The following is a 20410-nucleotide window of genomic DNA, read 5'->3' on the forward strand; positions in this document are numbered from 1 at the left end:
GTAGCTCACCCCCCCACCCCCTGGCGATGCTGGGCTCTGCCTCACAAAGGGCCCTCCACCCCATTCAGACAAGTAGGAATCCTACTTGGCTGTTCCACGTCACCCCAGGGCCCAGAGTCTCTTCTCTCTGCCCTAATCCTGCTTGTCCTGCAAGGCCAGCTCCTGTCCCCGACCTCAGGAAGCCCCCAGTTCTTCCCCTCACCAAGTTTTCTCCCTTCAGAGCCCCCTAGCCCTGACTGACGGAGCCACTATCTTTCCCTGATCCTGTCTCATCGGCAGGGCCGGGGCCTCCCTTTAGAGCTACTCCATAGTGAGTCTGGGCATGTGCTGGACACACTACGGGAATGGTGATTTTACTTCCCCAGGAGGTTTATAAATGGGCTCCACTTCCAGGTGAAGGGAGGGCATGGGAGGCACGGAGGACAGAGGGGCTGAGGGTTGGCTTCTGTCCTGTGGCTCGTGGCTCAGAAGCGGCACTGCAACGAGGGCTCAGGTATTTTCAGGGCAGTTATGAGACCCCACCAGATGGCGGAGGGCTGTGGGCAGCCGCTCCCCATGCTCAGAGCGAAGAGGAGCCCCCCTCAGCCTCCTGCCTGGCAGATCCATTTCTGGGATCCTGTTATGGGACCCCAGCTGGGTAAGCAACTTGGGCAGCCTCGGGGAGGGGCTCCCTTACCTGGAAAACGAGCCCTCTGGGATTGCAGGGCACCTTCTCCGAGCCCCAGGCTAACCCCAGATGAGCTCTGGAAGGGGGGGACCAAAGTATGGAGGTGGGGCTTTAGCGCTGGGCTCCTGACGCAAACATGGTGGACAGCGTCACCTGGTGGCCAAGAGGCCACACAGCACCACCTGCCTGCGGTTCCAGGGCAGCCCATACCCTGTACCCCCACTGCTCTGCAGGCCTCCCCACCGCTGGACAGCTCCCCACGGGTACATTCTCTACCATCAAAGGTGTCCTGTGTCTCACATCACAGACAGCCCAAGTCAGCTCTCTTCTGAATCCTTCCTTGACTCCTGTTGACTCTAGAAGCCAGCATCAAGGCCATCCACTATCTTGTGTGATCTTAGCCAAGCCATGCCCTTTCTGTTCCACCAATAACTGCTTCTGTAACCATGGAGAGATGTTATGACTTGCCGGCGCCTCAGCTCTGACCTCTGCTGAGTGAGGGCACCACTGTTCTGAAGGGACGTAAGGGGCAGGAGTTCAGGAAGCCAAGTTGTGGCCTTCACAGGCCGTGGGTGGAAGGGAGGAGCTTAACCCCTCTCCCCCTGCAGTCCACCCTTAAGGGCTAGAAAGAACGTTCTTTGGGAGTTCTGGTCCTGAGCCTTAGAAAAACCCTCCTGCTGAGGGCGAGTCCAGGGAAGATCAGGGCCAAGGATGGCCATTCCCAAGGCTGCTTACAGCACTTAAAAGTGTTCAATAACAAAGGCTTATACCTGTGTTCTGTTTTCAGTGCCATGACTCTTCTCTCTTCCCAACAACCTAGTGAGGCATGTGGCATGGTCCCCATTTCAGAGAAGGAAGCTGAGGCTCAGTGAGGGGGTGCTACGTGCTGGGCCTCTCTTTGGGAAGGGAGGTAGAAGGGGATCCCAGGCTGCTCTCACCTTCAGGCCTGTGTTGGTGGTGAGGATGGGGGGCTGATCGTTGACAGGCAGGATGGTGACGGTGAAGGCCTCAGGATGGCTCTGGCGGTCCACCTCTGAGGCATTGGCCACCAGGACGAAGCTGTCTGTCAGCGTCTCACTCCCGTCGTGCACATAATGGATCAGCTGCTGTTCCACCTGCAGGCAGGCCCATGGTGGATGGTCAGGCGCCAGCCAGCCTGGGAGTTGCATGAGTCTCGAGCCCAGCACCCTTCTTGCCCTGCCTTGAGGTGTCAGAGGAGACTGGCTCCTCAGAGCTTCAGCTCCTGCAGGTGGCAATGGGGACAGCCATTCCTCCCAGAGAAAAGGATGGAAGGAGTAAAGGAAACAGGACAGGCACTTCCATATGGCCAGAGAGGGAGGACTGACGTCAGGTATCTCTCACAGAGGGGTCGACACGTGGGGACTGCCTGCGTCCTCTTGGCGCCCAGACAGGGAGTGCCTGCGGCTTCCCCTACTCCACCCGCAGGGCCGGGCTGCATGCCCAGGGCCTCCCCGACAGCTGTACCTCTTTCCAGGAGAAGGTGCCAAGGGTCCCCTCCTGAGGACCGTCCTCTCTGCGCAGGGCCCCGTGCCGGGGTGGCTCCAGCACCTGCAGCTCAAGGCCAGGCAGTGCGGGGAAGTAAGGCCCCAGCACGCGGACCAGCGGAGGGCCCAGGGTGCGGGTGCCACCCTCAGGGACGCTGAAGTTGTGCGTCTCCAGCGGGATGGCAGCAGGCAGCACCTCCAGCTCCACACGGACACCCTCCAGGGGTGCACCCAGGCCTGAGGACACATCCAGGGAGAAGGCGTCGCTCCAAGCCTCCGGGCGGGAGTGCAGGTACAGGACCCTGCCGGCGTCCACCGCCTCCTGTGAAAAACTCTGCACTGGGTCCAAACTGGGCGACCCGGCCACTGAGGCACTGGGGGACAGCATCACCAGGTAGCCGGCCCGCGGCGGGGTCTTTACTGAGAACACGATGTCTGCGGGCGCCACTGCCTCCTGGGCTGCCTGGTGGACAGAGGGTCGGGGGGAAGGTATTGTGGTCCCTAGGTGGCCAGAACAGGCTCAGTCTCCACGCCCCCGTGAGCCCCCGACTGCTGCTTCCTTAACACACAGACACGCACTCAGGTTCACACACACACCCCGCAGACATGTAGCTGGTTGGGGCGGGGGCGGGGGGACTGCACCCTTTCACAATGCCTCCTCCCCACACAGTCCCATGCTCACACAGCCTGGGAGACACACACTCCCTACAATCACACGCCTCCAGAGTAAGTGACACAGACGTACAATATCACCACACACTGACGTGTGGACACAGACACACAGGTACATCTCACACGTAACACACCCTGGTAATGCGCATGCACACACACATACACGGATGGAGCCCCTGCCCCGCTATCGCTTCTCTCCACCACCAGAGGGCGCGCCATCCTTTCCACAGACCACAGGCTTCACGGAGCTTGAAGACCCAGGTCCCACCCAAGGGCCACTGCGTGCTCCCTCGCCTGATGGTCCAGCTACAAAAGACCACACGCCAACCCCCAACTCACATTCCTGGTCCTGTGCCTTTGCCTGGAATACTGCCTGCATTCCAGACTTCTGTTCTCTCTACCCAGACTACTGTCCCCTCGTCCCCTGCTACTGAAACCCCAGGGCCTTCAAAGCCTGTCTTAAATGCTGTCTCCTTCAGGGCAAAGCCTTTCTGATGCTGGACATCTTTAGTCACAGTCTGCGCCGAAATCCAGACAGCTGGAGCCACAGAGGGCTCAGAAATCGGCAGTGTGGCCGAGAGGGCAAGGACCATCTTTAGTCACAGTCTGCGCCAAAATCCAGACAGCTGGAGCCACAGAGGGCTCAGAAATTGGCAGTGTGGCAGAGAGGGCAAGGACCAGGCCTGAGGGCACACAGCGGGTCTGTAGGCCTGCTGGAAGGCCTGCGGTTGCCCTGTGAGGTTCCTGGATGGTCAGCAGCTCCCTCCGGGTCCTGAGGCCTGGGGTGGGGTCTGGGGAAGAGAGCTGAGGACACGAGAGCCTGGAGATCACATAGGTCTGTCTTCAAGGCCTCCAGTCCTCATAGTCTGTACCATGAAGATCCCCCCAGGGAACTTATTAGAATGCAGGTTCTCGGGCTCCACCTCAGAGAAGCCACGGTGTGGGTGGGGCCCAGGAATCTGCGTGGTTAGCGCAGCACGTCTGTGTGTGCACCCAACACGTGGAGGCACACACAGCTCACGGGCAGACACACACGCTCCCCCACAATCTCTGAGGCACGCCCCTGGGCACATGTACAGGTGCATACCCAAAGCACAGACAGACACCCAGCCCCAGGGACACAGGCATGTCCCTGAACATCCAAGCACACCGGGCATGAAGCCTTGCCAGAAGGGCCCCCTAAACCGGTCCTTTACCTCCAGCTGATCCTTTCTGATCTCAGCCGCCTCCCCCTGGAAGACGTAGATCTTTTTGTGCTGTATCAGACGCAGTGGGGCCAGTGGCCCGTCTAGAGCAATGGTCACTTGCAAGGTGGCATCTGTGTGCACCGGCCCTGCCTCCACGGAGAAGGCCAGGGTGTCTCGAGGGCTGAGGCTGCCGTTGTGGCTGTAGAGAAGGGCCCCATCCAGCAGGTCCTGCTGAGAGAAGGCCGTGGCGGGCTGGCCGGCCCGGAGCAGCTGCCCCCAGTGTGGGCCGTCTGTGACATGGTAGTGGACCTCATCCCCACTGCGGATGTCGAGGTTGGTGTCCAGCTGGAGCACGGCAGTGTCGACGGTGCCCTGGCCTCCTTGAGGGACCACGAGGCTGGAGACATTGGCCACGCGGAGGTAGGGCTCTGAGGCCTGCACTTCGAGCAGCGCAGTGGCCTGGTGCCGCCCGTCGGACACCTGCAGCTGGATCCAGCCGCGGTCGGCCCCCGAGTGCACAAACAGGACCCGCTTCTTCCTGAGGTCCTCCTGGGTGAAGCGGTAGATGGGCCGTGTGGGCTCATCCACGGCCACGATGCTGCCAAAGAGAAGGTCCTTGCGGGTCAGCACCAGCTGAGTGTCTGCAAAGCCGGAGTCGGCGTCACTGAAGGCCACATCATCTGTTGTCAGCAGCCGCCGGCCACCCCGGGCCACGTGGAAGATACGGCTGATGGTCTGCACGGGAGCATGGTCGTTTATGGGCTGGATGGCCACGCGGAAGACGCCCCGCACCTCCTCCCAGGCCATGCCCCCGCTGCCGTCACCCTGGCGCGTGGCCACGAAGGGAATGTCGTCTTCTGTGGTCTCGGAGTTGTCATGTTGGTAGACCAGCCGGCCCTGCAGCAGGTCCTCATTGGTGAAGGACGTCACCACGGTGGCCTCGTCCTGCGCCCCCCTCCAAACCAGCCTTCCATGGCGGGGCCGCTCCATGACCTCGTAGAGATAGCTGGCGCTGTTGAGACTCTTGACGAAGAGGTGGTCAGCGGAGAGAATGCCCTCGCCGCCCTCCGGCACTGAGAGGAGGATGTTGGTCAGGACGGGAGCGTCTGGGTCACCGCCAATGTGGACAGGGAAGGTGTAGAGTGGGGAGAAGTGCGGTGGAGCTGTGACACGGAAGCGGAAGGTGTCTTCGACTGTCTCTGAGGTGCGTGCCGTGGCCCCATAGGTCACCCGGCCAGCCTGCAGGTCATCCTGGGTGAAGCTCTGCCCTTCTGACAGCCGTGTGCCCTGTAGCCGCAGGTTGCCCTTCCTGGGGGCCTGGACCACCTCATAGTGGAAAGTGGTGGGGCTGGGGCCTGCCTCCTCCTCCAGGGTGGCCTCCAGGTGGGCCGTGGTGAGCACCTCCTGCTGGGTGTTCTGAGTGTGCAGGGGCTCCAGCCGCAGCAGCCACACCGTGGCTCTCTGGATTGTCACTGGGAAGGACAGATTGCTCAGGGTCTCCTGGCCCACCTGCACCTCCAGGGCCAGGTTCTCCACGGTGTCCTCGGTGCGATGCTGCGGGTCAGTGCTCAGGTATCTCACGCGGCCGTGCTCTACATCCCGCTGGTGGAAGGCCTGCGTGGCCCGCCACTCAGCCCCCTCCGCCCCACCTGCCCCCTGCTTCTGCAGCTCCCCAAAGTGCAGGGCCTCTGTGACTCGGAACAGGACGCTCACATCCTGCCCCACGGCGTTGGTCTCCACCGATAGGTTGGTGGAAGAGATAGGGGCCGCGGAACCCTGGGCCAGGCGCAGCCCAGTGTTGTGGAGTATCTGAACCGTTGGCCGGACTGCCACCACCTTCAGGGTAGCAGGGGGGCTGGCCTGCAGCCCGTCGCTGACCCGGAACGTCAGGTCCTGGGCGGGTCCACTTCGGTGGACATAGACGAGGCTGCCGGCCTCTAGCTCCCGGCAGGTGAACTCCGTTGCTGGCTCCCCGGGCTGGTCTCGGCGCTCCACGGGGAGGCCGGTGGGGGTGCCAAGGAGCTGGAAGGTGAGGCCCTCGCAGGCAGAGTCTGGGTCGTAAGCCTGGAAAACTTCGGGCCCCAGTGGCTTCTGTGTGTGCTCCAGGATCACCATGAGGCTGCCGTGTGGGAAGATGATACGGGGTGGGTCATTGATGGGATTTATCTGGATGGGCAGGATGTAGGTTTGGCCCCTCCGAAGGCAGGTGGGCACGGGCACCCTGGCGGTCACGGACACCTCCAGCATCAGCTGGTCGGAGGTGTCCTCGGAGCCATCGTGGACGAAGCGGACCTTGCGGTTCACCACGTCCAGGAGGGTGAACATTTTCCGAGCCTGGGCCCCGGGGATGTCCAGCTCGAGCTCGCCGTGGCGTGCCCCGCGGCTCACACTGAATAGCACCTGGGATTTGCGCAGCTCGGCCTCACTCAGGTCGAGCGTGGGCTGCACGTGCCGCCACTCGAGCCAGGCCGCACCCGCCTCGGCCACCACCAGTGGGCTGATGGTCAGCAGCTGGGTGAAATTGGCAAAGACAGGCGGCAGCCCTGGTTCAGGCACGCAGGGCTCAGGCAGCTCCACGGCGGGCCACGCCTCAGGTGCCAGCGTGGAGAAAGCTTCGTACGGGCCATAGGCGTCCTCCTCGTACTCGTCTTCCTCCAGCCTGCAGCCGGCTGTCATGCTGCGTGTCAGCAAGGCGTCCCGGAGCCCCTGCCTCTGGCCGTTGATGCTGAGATCCTCCACGCAGCCCAGCAGGGAGGCGTTGACGGTCCCCGGGGCCAGGCTCAGGCGGTGTTCCTGGAGATGGCGAGAGGCCTCAGCGTCCAGCCCCCCGAGGAGGAGATTGCCGCGTGGGTCCAGATAGCTGAGGACCCCGCGGTTGGAAGTCCGTGTGGGGTACTGGTCCACGGAAATCTCCAGCTGGTGAGCGTCCACATGGACGCTGACCTCATGGGGTTGCCCGTCGGCCACAGGCACGCTGTTGTGAAGCAGTACCGTGCCCTGGCCCTTCTCCACCACAGCCCGCAGGTGGCCCTCAAAGATGTCCACGTAGAGGAAGTCCCCATGCTGGCCCCCCGCCTGGAAGGCCAGGGGCGCCTGCTGGCTCCGAGTGGTAAGGATAAACTCCAGGGTGCCTTCCTCCCGAGTGCTCCAGGCCGGGAAGGCAGCCAGGGAGTGGGGTCCAGAGAAGCCCAGGGCCATGCTGTCATCCGCAGAAAACTCTTCAGCACAGCCCTCATGCACGCCCGGGGTCAGTGGTCGGAGCAGGTTGCGGCCATTGAGGGTGGCAGCATGGAGGCAACCCCTCAGGGGCCGGCTAGCCCCCCTCAGGTAGGACAGGCTAAGGCTCCCGGGGCCCCCCAGGAAGATCCCATAGGGGACCTCCAGGGGAGCTCCCAGGATGGGGGCTGAGGCGTTCAGGAACCCATCGACGGACAGCAAGGCCTCGCTGTCTGAAACGGTCAGCTGCACAGTGTGGACGGCAGAGTCGCTCAGCAGGGTCCCAGCTGGCGTCTGCAGCCTTAGCTCCTCCTGGCCCAGGGCGAGTGTGACCTGGGGAAAGATGGAGGAATGGGAGTGGGGGCCACATCCTGAGGGCATCTGCTTCTACTGTAAGAACACAGTGGGCCTGCCACAGCAGAGTCCCCAAACTGGAGGTGCTGGGACAGGGGATTCTCAGGCCGCCCCGGTCTCCTTCCTGCCACCCCCTTACTCATCCCCCAGACTCTCACCGAAGCGATCTCTGAGCCACGTCTAGATGGGCTCTGGGGTCCCTGCTGGGAACCAGAGAACTGCCATATAGCAAGATGCTTTTCTAGAGATTTCTAGAGATTCAGTCTGCATTTTTCACTCTCCCCAACCTTCCTAGGGGGGCGAGCAGCCAGAAAATCACCTTAGTATCCAGAAGATTCGCCCCTGGAATAACGGGCACCTGAGAATCCCCAGAACACCCTGGGACCACTGGGACAGCCAGGCTCACTGCTTAGGGACCAGGAACCCAATTCCAGGTGCTCTCTGTGTTGAAGGTTACATAAAGCAAAGCTCCTGGATCCGGGGTGAGGGATCCTTGGGGAGAGGAGAGCGCAGATCTGTCTCGATGTCATTGGCACCGGAACTGGATCTGGTGTGGTGTTCTCATGACCGGATGGTAGAGTGGGTGGTGGCAGAGTGTGGAAACTGGAAGAGCCGAGCACTAAGAACTGTGGCCTTGGGAGTCCAAGTAAAGAGCCCCTCCCGAGTACAGAGCCCCTCCACAGGGCCGAGGCACCCCTGTACTTGGCAGAGAAGGAAAACATCAGCCCCAGCGCTGTACCCGGCCTTCGCTCAACAGTGACACCTTGTGGCAGTGAGAAACAATAGCAGCAGCAGGTGAACTGAAGACCAGTCCTAGTCCTCTCCCCGCTGGAGTGTGGAAGCAGAGGGCTTTCCCAAATTTGGACTAAGATCTCAAGTTCTCAAACTCTTCATGGTTAAGGGGGAGCCTCGAGAGAGAGAGCCAGAAGACTCTTTGCTAATAAAGCTGGTTGTGACTGGATGAAATGGGAAAAGGGAGAAGCTTTGCAGTATAGGGTGTGTCCATCATGGACAGACAACTGAACAGCTGGGTGACTGGTGCTAGGCAGGGGACTTCCTAGAGTTGCCAGTCCCAGGAGAAGGCACCCAGCCCAGGGGAGTGCCAGGGGACACGCTGAGATGGGGACGGGGCAGGACTACGGGAGGCGGGGGCGGGGCAGGGCCAGGCCAAGGGCTTGTGATGAGCCAGGGTCTGGCGGTGAGAGACCAGAGACAGCCAGCTGGCCTGGACTGCAGGCCCGCAGTGAGGGTAAGGGCCAGCCAGGGGCTGCGGTGGGAAGAGTGGGTGGAGGGCTGCAGGCACAGCCAGTTCACGAGGGAGTCACACTTATGGCAATGCTGTTGTTCACCTCGCACTGGGGTTCTAGAGACCCTGGGGCTAAGGTGAATCATACAAGGTCACCCAGCTGGCTGGGGTTCATTTGGGGCTGGAGCAGGAGGCCAGCAGGGAGACGGCACTGACCTCTAGGTATCCGGAGTGGAGCTGCAGGAGGAGGTGGTCAGCCTGGCCTGCCGCCAGGAGAAGAAGGGCTTCGGGCTGAAAAGTGGAGAATTGTAGCCAGAGGTCTACATCAGTCAGAGCTGTGGCCGTGGGCACCTCCAGGTGGTTCTCACCGAAGAAGGAGGCTGCGTGAGAGAGAGAGAGATAGAGTGCGCTGGGGTCAAAGTGCAGACTCTTGCCTGGAAGGGGTGGGGGCTGCAGAGGATGAGTAGGTTGTGGGGAGGGAGTCCAGGCTGGTGCGGCTTTGTGGTTCTGTGTGGCCCATCACCTGCTTGGTCCTGGGGCCAGAAGACACAGCCTCTCCTTGTGTCCAGCCCAGACCTTGGCTCCAAAGGAGCTCAGACCCATTCCAAGCAACTCAGGTTTCCTCCTCAGAGGTTCCTGGGGCCGGGGACCTCTGCCAGCTCTGACTCTCTTCCCCTGGGCTTGAGAGGATTCTCCATCCTGGGTCTAGTCCTTCTCGAGCCTAAAGCAAAACCATCCTTAACTGGGTCACCAGGCCTGATGGTTGTAACTCTGGAAATGGACTTCCAGGGGAACCATCCCTACCCCACACTGGTCCCTGCTCAAATTCCTTCTCCTAAATGCCCTGTGCTTTGGTTCTTGGGCAACACTTTCCATGCCATGTCCTCCCACCGTGGTGCTCAGACAGACTGCCCACCCATCCCCGCTTCTCTCTTGGGCCACGCTCCCAGATGTCTTCAGGCATGGGGGTAGTAGCTTGTCGGCCTGAGTCCACCAAGGAGCAAAGGCTCTGAGGCCAGATGGAGACCATGTGCAGTGCTGGACCCCAAATGGGCCAAAACTTCCTGCATGGCCCTGTATTGCTTCCTGCTGCAGATCTGATGATAGTCCCTGGTGAGCAGTCAGATCCAGCCCTATTGTTTCCACCTCAGCTAGGGAGCCACTGATGACTAAAGCTGACCTCTCTGAGCCTGGGTCTATGGCTAAAGACAGGGCCTTGGGGGGCTGAAGGTTTGCTGAGCAGGACAGAGCGCCCAGGTCCATATGGCCAGAGCAGGTTGTATTTGTGGTTTCCCAAGGCTGGTGGGTGCTGTGGGGGGCCCCTTTGGTCCCTCACTAGGATACCTCATCTTTTAAAGCCGCCACCGCCTCCATGTAGTGTCCCAAAATTAGCCTCCCTTGACCTCCAACCAGCTGCAACAATTTCTGGTTTACTCTTTTTGCAGAGATTAGGGCCAAATATAACTTTGACTCTGTCCCCCAGAGGTCCAGGGCTAAGGAAGGGGGTGGGGAGACAGAAATGGTTTAAAAAAGCTATTCATCTCTGTGGGGCTTCCCTTAAGCCCCTTGTGACTGAGTAAAGGGATAATCTGGCACCAGACACAATATGTGTTGGTTCCTGACCTGATGAGGTGGCTTCAGCCACTGGAGGGGTCCGGCAGGATGTCCAAGAAAGATAATGCTCTTCCTCCTGGGCTGAGCTGAAATCTCTCCGGTTATCCCCTCTTGCCAGCGCTTGCCGGCAACGCCAGAACCTTGTCTGAGTGGCTAGAGGAATCAAGTGCGAGCTACAAGACCCTCTGGGTGGGTATGGCTCAGCAGAGCCAGCTGACCTTGGTGTGGGTGAGGGGCAGACCCTCATGGTGAGAACTGATGGGCGGGGGGCTCCTCCTGTGCAAGGACATTGATTCTTCTCTTTTTTTTAAAGGAAGATTTTATTTATTTATTTATTAGAGAGAGAGAGAACGAGCAGGGAGGAGAGCGAGAGGGAGAAGCAGACTCCCCACTGAGCAGGGAGCCCCATGGGGGGATCGACCCCAGGATCCTGAGATCACGACCTGAGCTTAAGGCAGATGCCCAAGGAAGGAACCCCCCAGGCGCCCCAAGGGCATTGATTCTTAAGAAAAAAAGGCAGCACACAGAACTGAGGGCAGCCTCCCACCCCCACACAGAAGGTGGGGGCCCGTGGCTGCCCCCCTGGCTGCAGCTATCACTACAGGCAGCTGGCAAGAGCTGATTGTTAAATTTGCAGGAATTTTGCCAGCCAGGTGATGTTGTGGGCAGGAGTATTTATACCACAGAAGAGGCAAAGTCTATAGATCAGCATTCCCTCTCCCCCAGAAAGCCTGTTGCTCAACATTTACCTGTTTAGCATACATGGGAAGGGGGCCCTCCCCCTCCGGTGGTGGGGGGGAGTGAGCTCAAACACCCACTCACACTCCCTTTCATCAAAGGTGGGTGCGGGGAAGGTGGGTTCAGGGTGTGAAGCCCACGGGAAGGGATGGAGATGGCAGGCTCTGCCCACTGAACCACCTGCCTCCAGCAGCATCTCAGAAGAGGAGAGGGGCAGCCTGGTTCTTCAGGCCAGAGTGGGAGGGTGGCAGGAAGTAGAGGTACTTTCCAGAGAGCTGGGGTCTGAATGAGCCTATTGAGGGGCTGGGCCCGGCTGTTTCCTGTGGGGCTGGGCAGGGAAGCGCTCACACAAGCTGCCTTGTGCTGCTGGGAGCGCCTGGCCGGGGCAGCCCCCTCGTCCCAATGGAGGCCTCGGAGCTTTGCTGGCCAGGGTTTTGGAAACTCTGACAGCGCCAATTCCCCCACCTCCTGGTTTCCTTCTGTGGCCCCTTACCGTCTCTGATGGGCCGCAGTTGCAAGGACCCAGTCTCCCAGTCCTGGGAGACAGTGGGAGAGGCTGCCAATAGGGAGGCAGTGCAGCATAAAGGAGTGAGTTAGGAGTCAGTTCCAGAAGGCTTCCTGGAGGAGGTGAGGGTGGTGGAGAGGAGGGAGGGAGGGGCCTGGGTAGTTTCAAAGGGCAGCAAGGCCCGGTAAGAGGGTGGCAGCAGGGACCCACAGACTCTGGGACATTGAAGACAGAGGAGGAGAGGGAAAAGAAGCAGGAGCCAAGCCAGCCTCAGTGGCCTGACTGGGGTCCTAGGGCAGTTGGGGGAGGAGAGAAGGCATCATCACTGCTTGGAGACTTGCCCTTGACTCTTCTGGGTCAAGAACACCCATGATTCATCCAAACACCAGTTCAGGCCTGTAGCAGATCTGCGGGCTGCCCTTTGGGCCAGAAGAGGCCCAGTCTGGCCTCCGGTCACCATTTAGTGAAATGGGTGCTCCTTCCTGGTCCCTCCTCCTTCTGTCTCTGGGGATTAGTCCCGAAGGTCCCTTTCTGGTCTGGGAGTCTGCTCTCAGATAGGGGTATGCAGAGGGTTAATGGGTAATGGCGTGGGCTGTCTGGCTGGTTCCAAGTTCAGCATGGAGGGGCAGGGGACTCGAGGGGTCTGGGTTGAATGGGAGGGGCCATAAGAATGCCTGGTGTCTGGGTTTATCTACCTGAAAGACGGTTCGTGGGTGGGTGTGCAGGACTACGTAGAAGCCTATTTGCGTGTGTTCAAGTGTGTGGGTGGCTGCTCGGGGGTGTGTTTTGGGTTTGCATAAGGCTGTGTGTTTGTGCATGTGTGCGCGTGTGGGCTGGGAGCCGCCGGGACAGAGCTGCGATTGTGCCCAGGCCTGTCCTGCCCCTCGGTGCCGCCCGCCATGACTTGGCCGGGCCTGGCTCCCTGAAAGGGGCCGTGTGTTCCCGGAGGGCACCCACCCCTCCTGCCCGGCTCCCATCTGTCCCAGAGGTTTGCTGAAGGTGGAGCCTCCCACAGCTTCCCGCCCTTCCTGACCACGGACAGGGCGTCCTGTCTGGGCCAAGGCAGAGAGGCTCCGTTCTTCTTCCTGAGACGAGGGTTGGGGGCCCAGAAAGAGCCTATGTCCTTCCCCTCCACTTAGGCCAGTGTCCCCTGCAAACCACCCTCTGGCAGGCTCTAGGTTGTGCCAGCATCTCCTGTCTCCCGGGGCACTCTTAGTGTGTGTGTGAATGGGGACCAGAAGCCTGCTCTGGGGGACCTCAAGCATGAGACTTACTTCCCCCATGATGCTCTACTCTGACCTGTCAGTGGCTTGGGACAAGGGGTCTCCCTGTGGGGAGTATCTCTACACATCAGGCTCCCACCGTGCTCTCCTGGGCTGACCAGGGGTAGGGTTTCTAGTGTGGGTCCCTTTGCGAGTCACTGGGGGTCGGGGTGACTGCAGACCCTGATCCTTCTGAGTCCTCACAGTGCCTGATGTTAGACACACCATCTCTTTCCAAGTCTCTGTCCCTTATCTCCTTTGTCTCTGTCATGGCCCCTTGGCCACCTTGGAGCCTTATCTCTGCCTCTCCCTGTCTTTCTTTACCTTTGGCTCCCCTCTTGCCCCTGCCCCGTCCTGGCTGTCATTGGGAGCACCACTCTTGCCCCAGGATGGTCTAGAGAGCTAGGTGTGGGGCCCCTGGCCTCCACAGCCCTGGCCCCCCCGATCCACAATATCAAAGTTCTTTGCAGCTTTAGCATTCAGTAGGGTTTCTAGACAGACAAGCTGAGGCCCCAGAGGAGAAGCAGTTTGACAGAGAAGCAGAAAGTCTGCAGTTCTTGGCCCAGCCTCCTGAATGAGCCCCCTCCCACCCAGGCACCCCCAGCCCACCCTGCTCCCCAGCAGTCCTTCCCCGTGTGCCCTGCTCCCGCCACATTCCTGGTTGCCCTGGGGCAGCCAGGCGGCCCCACAGTCAGCGTGCGTCATGAGCAGCAGCATTCCTGGGTGTCTGCTGCTGCCTGACTTTATAAGGGAGGGAGTTTGGGAGTCAGAGCTGCTGGGCAGGACGGCCAGGGGGCACGCCCAGGGCCCAGGGGCAAAGGGGGGCGGGGGGAAACCTGGACACATGTATGCTGAGGTGGTGTGCCCAGTGGTACTGAGATGGAGTGGGAGGTGGGAGAAGGGGGATTCCATAGTCGTTCATTCATTCATTCATTCATTTATTCATTCATTCACAAGTACGGTAATGCAGCCATGGAAAAGAAGAACCACCTTAGGGAGACAGAAAGCCTGAGAAAGGTGTTAAAACCTGGAATGAGAAATGAAGACTCCCCCTCCTCTGCAAAAACTGGACTCAGGGGTCCAGACAGAAGCCTGACGAAGGAGATGAAGGAGGAGAACCCAAGGGAGACCCAGGAAGCTGGATGTTGGTGGCAAGCCTGCTGCTGTGGGCAGGAGTGAGGAGGGCGAGGAGGGGGCATGGCCAGCCAGCCAGGGAGGGGAAGGACTTCTGCTCTCAGAGGAAGCCAGCCCTCTCCACTGTAGCTTCTTGGGGTTGGGCACCCAGGGTGCGGATCCTATTCCAAATCCACATCCTAGGCAGGCAGGGGTGAGGCTGGGAGAGCCTGTCTCCTGGAAAGTCTGAAGGGGACCCTGGGGGAGGGCTCTAGGACAGCCAAGACCAGGGTGAAGGGCTCTCTGACTCTCTTGTGGGTGCCTAAGTGTGTGGCCCTGTGTAAAGGCAGGTGTCCTGCCCCCTCCCCAAGGTCACCCAGGCCCTCCAGCGCCCAGGCCAGATCCCCTCCCTTTGTGCCTCATGTGCTTTTTCCTTACCAGCTTTCTGCCCCTAAGCCAGGAAACTTCTGAAGAAGCTTGGAGGGGTGGAAACTTAAGTTAGAACCAGAGCCACAGACCCTGAGGCCAATGGGGCTGAAGCTCCCTGAGGCGCCCTCTCCTTTTTCTGAGGTGGGAAAGCAGGGCCAGGAGCTGGCATGGGAACTCAGTCACACAGAGCACCGGAGACCCAAGCGTGGCCACAGTGAGTGGCACATGGCCATGAGTGTGCCGAGTGCAGATCCGTGGCACGTGTCACAGCGTTCTGAGGGACAGGTGACGAGGTGGCACGGGGAGGGGCAGTCCAGCTCTAGATGCTGGCCATGACCCTCCTTGGCCTTGCCTGATGCTGTGCCTGCTCTGGAGTCAGCACCCCCAGCACGTCCCAAAGCTCAGCCCTGTCCACTGAGCTGTCATCTTCCCCCCAGCCTGCTACCTCTGAAGGTAACAAGGGGGAGGGTTATAGGCATAGACCTCAGGTGGGACCAAAGGGACAACATACCCTGCTCATGGTGGTGACAACCGGGTCCCCAGAGCAGAGCCTAGATGCTTACCACCTGCCAGGGCCGGCCACCTAGGAGCTGCTCACAGCTGCCTGCAGACACTGACTGTCCCACCTCCCTGTCCCCAGGCTGGGAGTCCGTCACCCAGGGCCAGCCCAGAGGCCCGCGGACCACCTGCTCCTGCTTTGCCCCAGAGCCTTGGGAACAACAGTGGTTTAGTTCGGTCACATGCAACTTAAAAAGGGAGACAGTAGCTTCCCAGGAGAGAGCGGGCTGTCAGGCCTTGTTCTCGGGCAGCCAGCCTCGCCTGCCTGTCGTCTCAGCACTAGGGAGACCCCCTGCTCGGGTCAAGGTGGGCCCCCATCGCTCTTCACTCCAGGATCTCTTGAGCCCTAAGATTCACTCTCAGGACACTCGAGAGTTCGGTTGCCTTTCTGGTTCTTGTGAGACCAAGGAGGCCAGGCTGGTATAAGTTTCCTCAGCTATTGGCTGAATCCTGTCCCTGGCCACTGGCCTCGGCTATGGATCCTCTAACCCAGAGCTTGGAGGCCATCCAAGCCGAGGGGCACATATTGGGCAACATTTCCAATTTTGGGACCTCCTCTAAAAGGGGATTACCTAAAAGGACTGGTACCCTGGGCCATGTGACCCAACCTTGAGGCCCAGTGCGGTATGGAGGAAGCAGGAGGGAAAATGAGAGGTTTGCTCCAGAAGTGGCTCAGAGTCCACCCAGGCTGCAGGGCAGGGGTGGGGAGGAAGCTGGGCCTCAACGGAGTCTTTGTGCAAGACGGGCTGCTCCCCAGGCCCAAGGCGCAGAGGGGTGGGGCTGCTGTGTGTGGAGCAATACTGAGAGGCTTTTCCTTGCCTTATAATTTTCCTCCTTGTGCAGGGAGATGGGTGGATTTCCAGACCCTCCTCCACATCCCCTCTCTCTGGTTTTCCTGGCCCCAGGCAGGTGGGGAAAGCTTAGTGGGCCCAGGCTGCGAGGCAGGGGATCTGGCAGGGAAGACAGCGAGACACCCTTCTCACCCCGCCGCTGGGCTGCTCAGCAGCCCCTGCCCCCACCAGGGTCTCTGGGACAGAGCTGCCCTGTTACAGGTGAGGTAATGAAGCTCAAAGAGGATGTTGCCTGCACTGAGGCCGGGAGAGGAGCAGTGCAGGGCTGGATGGGAGCCGCTGGGCTGTGGCTCTGAGTCGGCTGGTGTGGTATCAGGGAGGGCCATGTGCCCACAGAAGCAGTGGGGGGGTTGTTGTTGCATGTGCGAGTGGAAGTGGGGCATGTGCCCGGCTCCAGCAGGAGGAGGGTGTGAGAGCTGGCCCGCTGCCCAAGAGACACACTTTTTCCCTTCCTGTCCTCAGGGGCTCCCTGGGGGGAAGGGGGGAGGGGGGGAGGGGAGAGAGGAAGGGAGGGGAAAGCATCTGCTTTCTGCGGCTGGTTTGGCAGCTGGCCTCTCCTGGTGTGGCTGTGCAGGCCTGGTTCTGGGGCTGGCTGGATCAGGGAGGGACCTTCTTCAGGCCTGGCTAAGAATGGCCAGTGATAAATGCCGGTCGTGCCCACTGGGGACTTGGAGACCAGGGAAGAGGGTGGTGGGGCAAGGGTCCTGGGTGAGAAGCTTCCCCTGGAGACGCTGTGGGGCCACCCCCTCTCTGGGGACTGAAGCCAGAGGCAGGACGCAGGCAGAAGCCTGTTGCTCATCCCCAAGCTCCCCTTCAGCTCTGGGATGAGAAACCGCTAAAGGCAGGGCCCTTGGGGAGGTGTCCTGGGGCTTCCCCCAGCCTGGCAGCCTGGGCTTGGAGACAGTGAGTGTATCAGCTGGGGTGGGGTGTTGGCGGAAGCAATGACTGTTGATCTGGATACAGGCCTGGACAGTTTGGCCCAGACTGCGCTCAGGAGTCTGTGTGCCTTGGAGAAGCCATGCTAACCCTGCCTTAGTTCCTCCAACTGAAATACAGGGGAGAGAGGTGGGATAATCTCACAGATGGCAGTCGCCTATCCAGGAGACTGGGGGAAGCAGGGGCTTGGGACAGTACCCACCCCCCGACCCAGCCACATGCCGCAGTGCTCTCTTTGGCTTCAGTTTTCCCATCTGCGCAAAGGAGACCTGGCTGGGGAGACTAAGGCAAACTTGGCCTGCCCAGCCCAGCTCCTCAGAAAGTGGCTAGTGGAGGGCTGTGGTCAGGACAGGGGTACAGGGGAGCCAGAACTAGAGGCTCCTGAGGACAGGACGGAGGGCCGAGACCCCCTGTGCAGGACTCCTGCCATCCAGGAGACCCGTACATGTGGGCCCACAGCAGAAACATCAGCACGTAAGGGAATACAGAGATCAAATGGAGGTGGCCCTTGGCCCCTGGGAGGTATTTTCTATGGGCTAGCCATAGACAGGCTGAGTAGCAAGCTTCCAGCATGGTTGGGATGCCTGCAGGAATGTGTGGCCTGGCAGGGTAGACTGAGAAACCCTAGAATCCTTGCTAGGGGGCTCTGTGCTACCCAGATCCCCCAGAGATCCCTACCCTGAGACCTTGCCCCAGGGACGGGCCCAACTCCTCTGGGAATAGGTTCCTGCCTACCACTCCCCACAGGCCAGGCATGTGTCCCACCACTGTGTTCTCTCCAGGCCAACCTCTTCTCGCCTGGCCTCAGACACAGGCTCTTCCTCATGGCACCCACATCTCTGTCTCCACACCAAGGCTCTGGGGCTCTGGGCCTGCCTGCCAATGCCTTCCGAGACATCTGCCCCAGAAATACCCAGAGGGACCTCCAAACCCTAGCCCACCTATCTCAAGCGAGACTTGGTGTCATCTCTCCCCAAACCTGCTTGCCTTCCAGAGAAGGCCTCACCACCTACCCATGGCCGGGTAGAAATCTGAAAGTCATTGTGGACATTCTCTCTCTTTCCTCCCCATGTTCCAGCCATCCTGTCCCTAAATTCTCTTTCCAGTTCATCTCCCCCTCCTGCTCCTCTATGCCATCCCACAGGGCAGATGGTGACCAGCCCCTGCTAGGCTTAATGAATTTCCTGCCTTGTTTTGCTAATAGCAACCATTCTTAACCCAAACTGGAAGTCGCCTTGTCATCCCCCTTTGTCTGAGAGAGCCTTCGATGGCTCCCCATTGCCCCACAATCCAGCCCCAACAGTGGTGTGGCACTGAAGGTGCTGGGTCACCCTGTCGCAGCCCTGCCAGGTTTTCTTGTTCACCTCCCAGGAACACACCATGCACGTGTCAGCCTCATTATTAGACCTTGCGCTGTTTTCTGTTCGCACCCGACAGGTCCCCGCTCCCAGACTTTGCTCAGGCCAGCTCTACTTTCCTTTCTGCGGGCAGAATTCCCTCCTGCTCCTTCAGGAAGGAAGCCTTCTCCCGGCCTTCCCCACAGCCCACAGTTCCTTCTCTGCATTCGGCCTTCCCCACAGCCCACAGTTCCTTCTCTGCATTCGGGGTGCAAAGACCCTGAGCTGTGGCTTGGGGAGTTGAGCTCCTGTTACCTCTCCCTATCAACAGTGGTGTCTCAGGAATAAGACTGGCGCCGCTTGGGGAAGGGAGATGGAAAGCAGGGAGGGTGAGAGGGGTGGCTGTGTTCTCCAGCTGAGCCAGCCCGGCAGGAGCCACATCTGGAAGCTTGCCCTCAGCAGGTGGGGGGAGCGGGGGTGGGGGGGTGGGACCATGGCTGGGATGCGGTGGGGGACTGCTCCAGCCAGGGAGTGCTTTTCTGGGCCCATGGTGACAGAGTCTGGTGCTTGTTTTTAAAGAAAATAGAACCAGAGCCCCTATTTATAGCTGGAGGCCATGGCCACAGACAGGAGATGGCTGGGGCTGAGGCTGTGCAGGCTCCTGCTCAGGCAGGGCTGGGGGTGGGGCCGTTCCCAGGCCCCCTGCCCACCCCTGCTCAGACTCCAAGGAAGTGCCTGTGGGATCTTGACATCCCCTACCAAAGGATGACAGGATGACAGGATGTAGCCTGTGCTTCGGGGGCCAGGGAAGGAGGGGACTTGGGTGAGGGGATGGAAAATTTCCCTCAGGATGGGTCCCTGGGGCCCCGAGCCCCTTATGGGAATGGGTGGAGGTGAGGGTGTGCTGTGTGTGCTGGGAAGGCCCAGGAAGGCCTGGGAAGGCCCGCGCGCACGTGGATGTAGAGGCTGCACCCGGGGTTGCCACGGGGACTGGGTGAAGGAAAGGGGACAGAGCAGGGTCAGAGACATGGGGTGGCCAGACAGAGAGACAGCCACGGGGAAGAGAGGGAGGGATGAGGGAAGAGAGACCAGAGCTTGGTTGGCCCTGTGAGGCCTGGGGATAGAGGAAGCCCAGAGAGATCTGAGGGGGAGACCTCTGTGCCACAGCAAGTCTTCATGGCATTCTGGGCAGAAGGGCCAGAGTCTGAGCTGGAGCCAATGAGGAGGGGCAGGAATTAAGTATCTCTGTGGCCTGGCCCACTCCCATCCCTGCAGGGCCCAGGGCCTTGGAGACCCTCCGTCCCAGGGAGGGAGGCCCTGGGAGGCCTGTTCTGAGACAAAGAAGTGCTGTGGGGGCTGGGCTCACCTAGATGGGCTTTGTCACCAAGATCCCTGAAAAACTGTCCTGGGCGGATGAGGCGAGGTGGTGGCAGGGATGTTGGAGACAGGTCTGGGCTCTGGGGCAGGTGCCCCTGGCCTGGAGGTGTTGCAGGCAGAGGCTGTGGTCTGGGCTCACACCTGCTGCCAGCCTCGATCCGGAACCCTCCCTGGGTTGTGCTGTTGGAGGCTGTGGCCTGGCTGTAGCCTGGGGCTCGTGTCACGGAGCCCTCGCCACAGCCGGTGACTCAGACAGTTAAAAAAAGGAGCAGCTTGGAGCGGTGACTCAATTGGCTCTGGAGGGCCTGGGTGGGTCCGGCTGGTACAAGATGGGGTGGTCCGGGTTTATTTTTGGCTGGGTGGGGCTAGAGCAAGGGGGTGGAAAATGGGAACCGGGGGCGGAGCAGGGCCGCTACTCCCATCCTGGGAGAGCCCCAGGGCTTCATGCCGACTCGGAAAGTGGATTCTAGGTGCCAGGGAGCTCTGGCGGGCTGGGCTGCCCCTTCGCCCCCTTGCAGGCCCAGCCCAGTTCACTGTTTGGCCCCACACAGGCAGCTGGCTCTCTGTGCACAGAGGCAGAGCCCAGTGTCCTGTTGTCAGGGGGCTTTTACAGCTGACCTTGGGGACTGACTATCCTACCCAAATGCCCAGAGAGGTAGAGTCTGCCCGAGGCCACATAGCAGGGCCAGGTATCCCAAGGGCTGTGGTAGCAAGGCTGACTCCGGGTCCCCACCTCTCCTGCCTCAGGGCTGTCAACATTTGGAGGGATGGGCTCTCATCTGGGTATCTGGCCCTGGAAGAGTTCTGGAAGAGTTCACCGGGGCCTCAGCTGGGCACCAGATG

General features: G+C 60.3%; 1 protein-coding gene across 1 annotated transcript in view; it reads right to left on the reverse strand.

The window, feature by feature from the left end:
- Window positions 1-20410, reverse strand: part of CSPG4 (chondroitin sulfate proteoglycan 4) — a 35899-nt gene that overhangs the window by 8054 nt on the left and 7435 nt on the right. Inside the window, 4 exon segments of the mRNA XM_032865114.1 lie at window positions 1606-1782; window positions 2153-2635; window positions 4041-7580; window positions 9064-9227. Coding sequence (XP_032721005.1) covers window positions 1606-1782; window positions 2153-2635; window positions 4041-7580; window positions 9064-9227 — 4364 coding nt within the window.

This window comes from Lontra canadensis, unplaced genomic scaffold, assembly GCF_010015895.1.
Source record: "Lontra canadensis isolate GAN:19392208 unplaced genomic scaffold, GSC_riverotter_1.0 scaffold28, whole genome shotgun sequence".
NCBI classification, from domain to species: Eukaryota; Metazoa; Chordata; class Mammalia; order Carnivora; family Mustelidae; genus Lontra; species Lontra canadensis.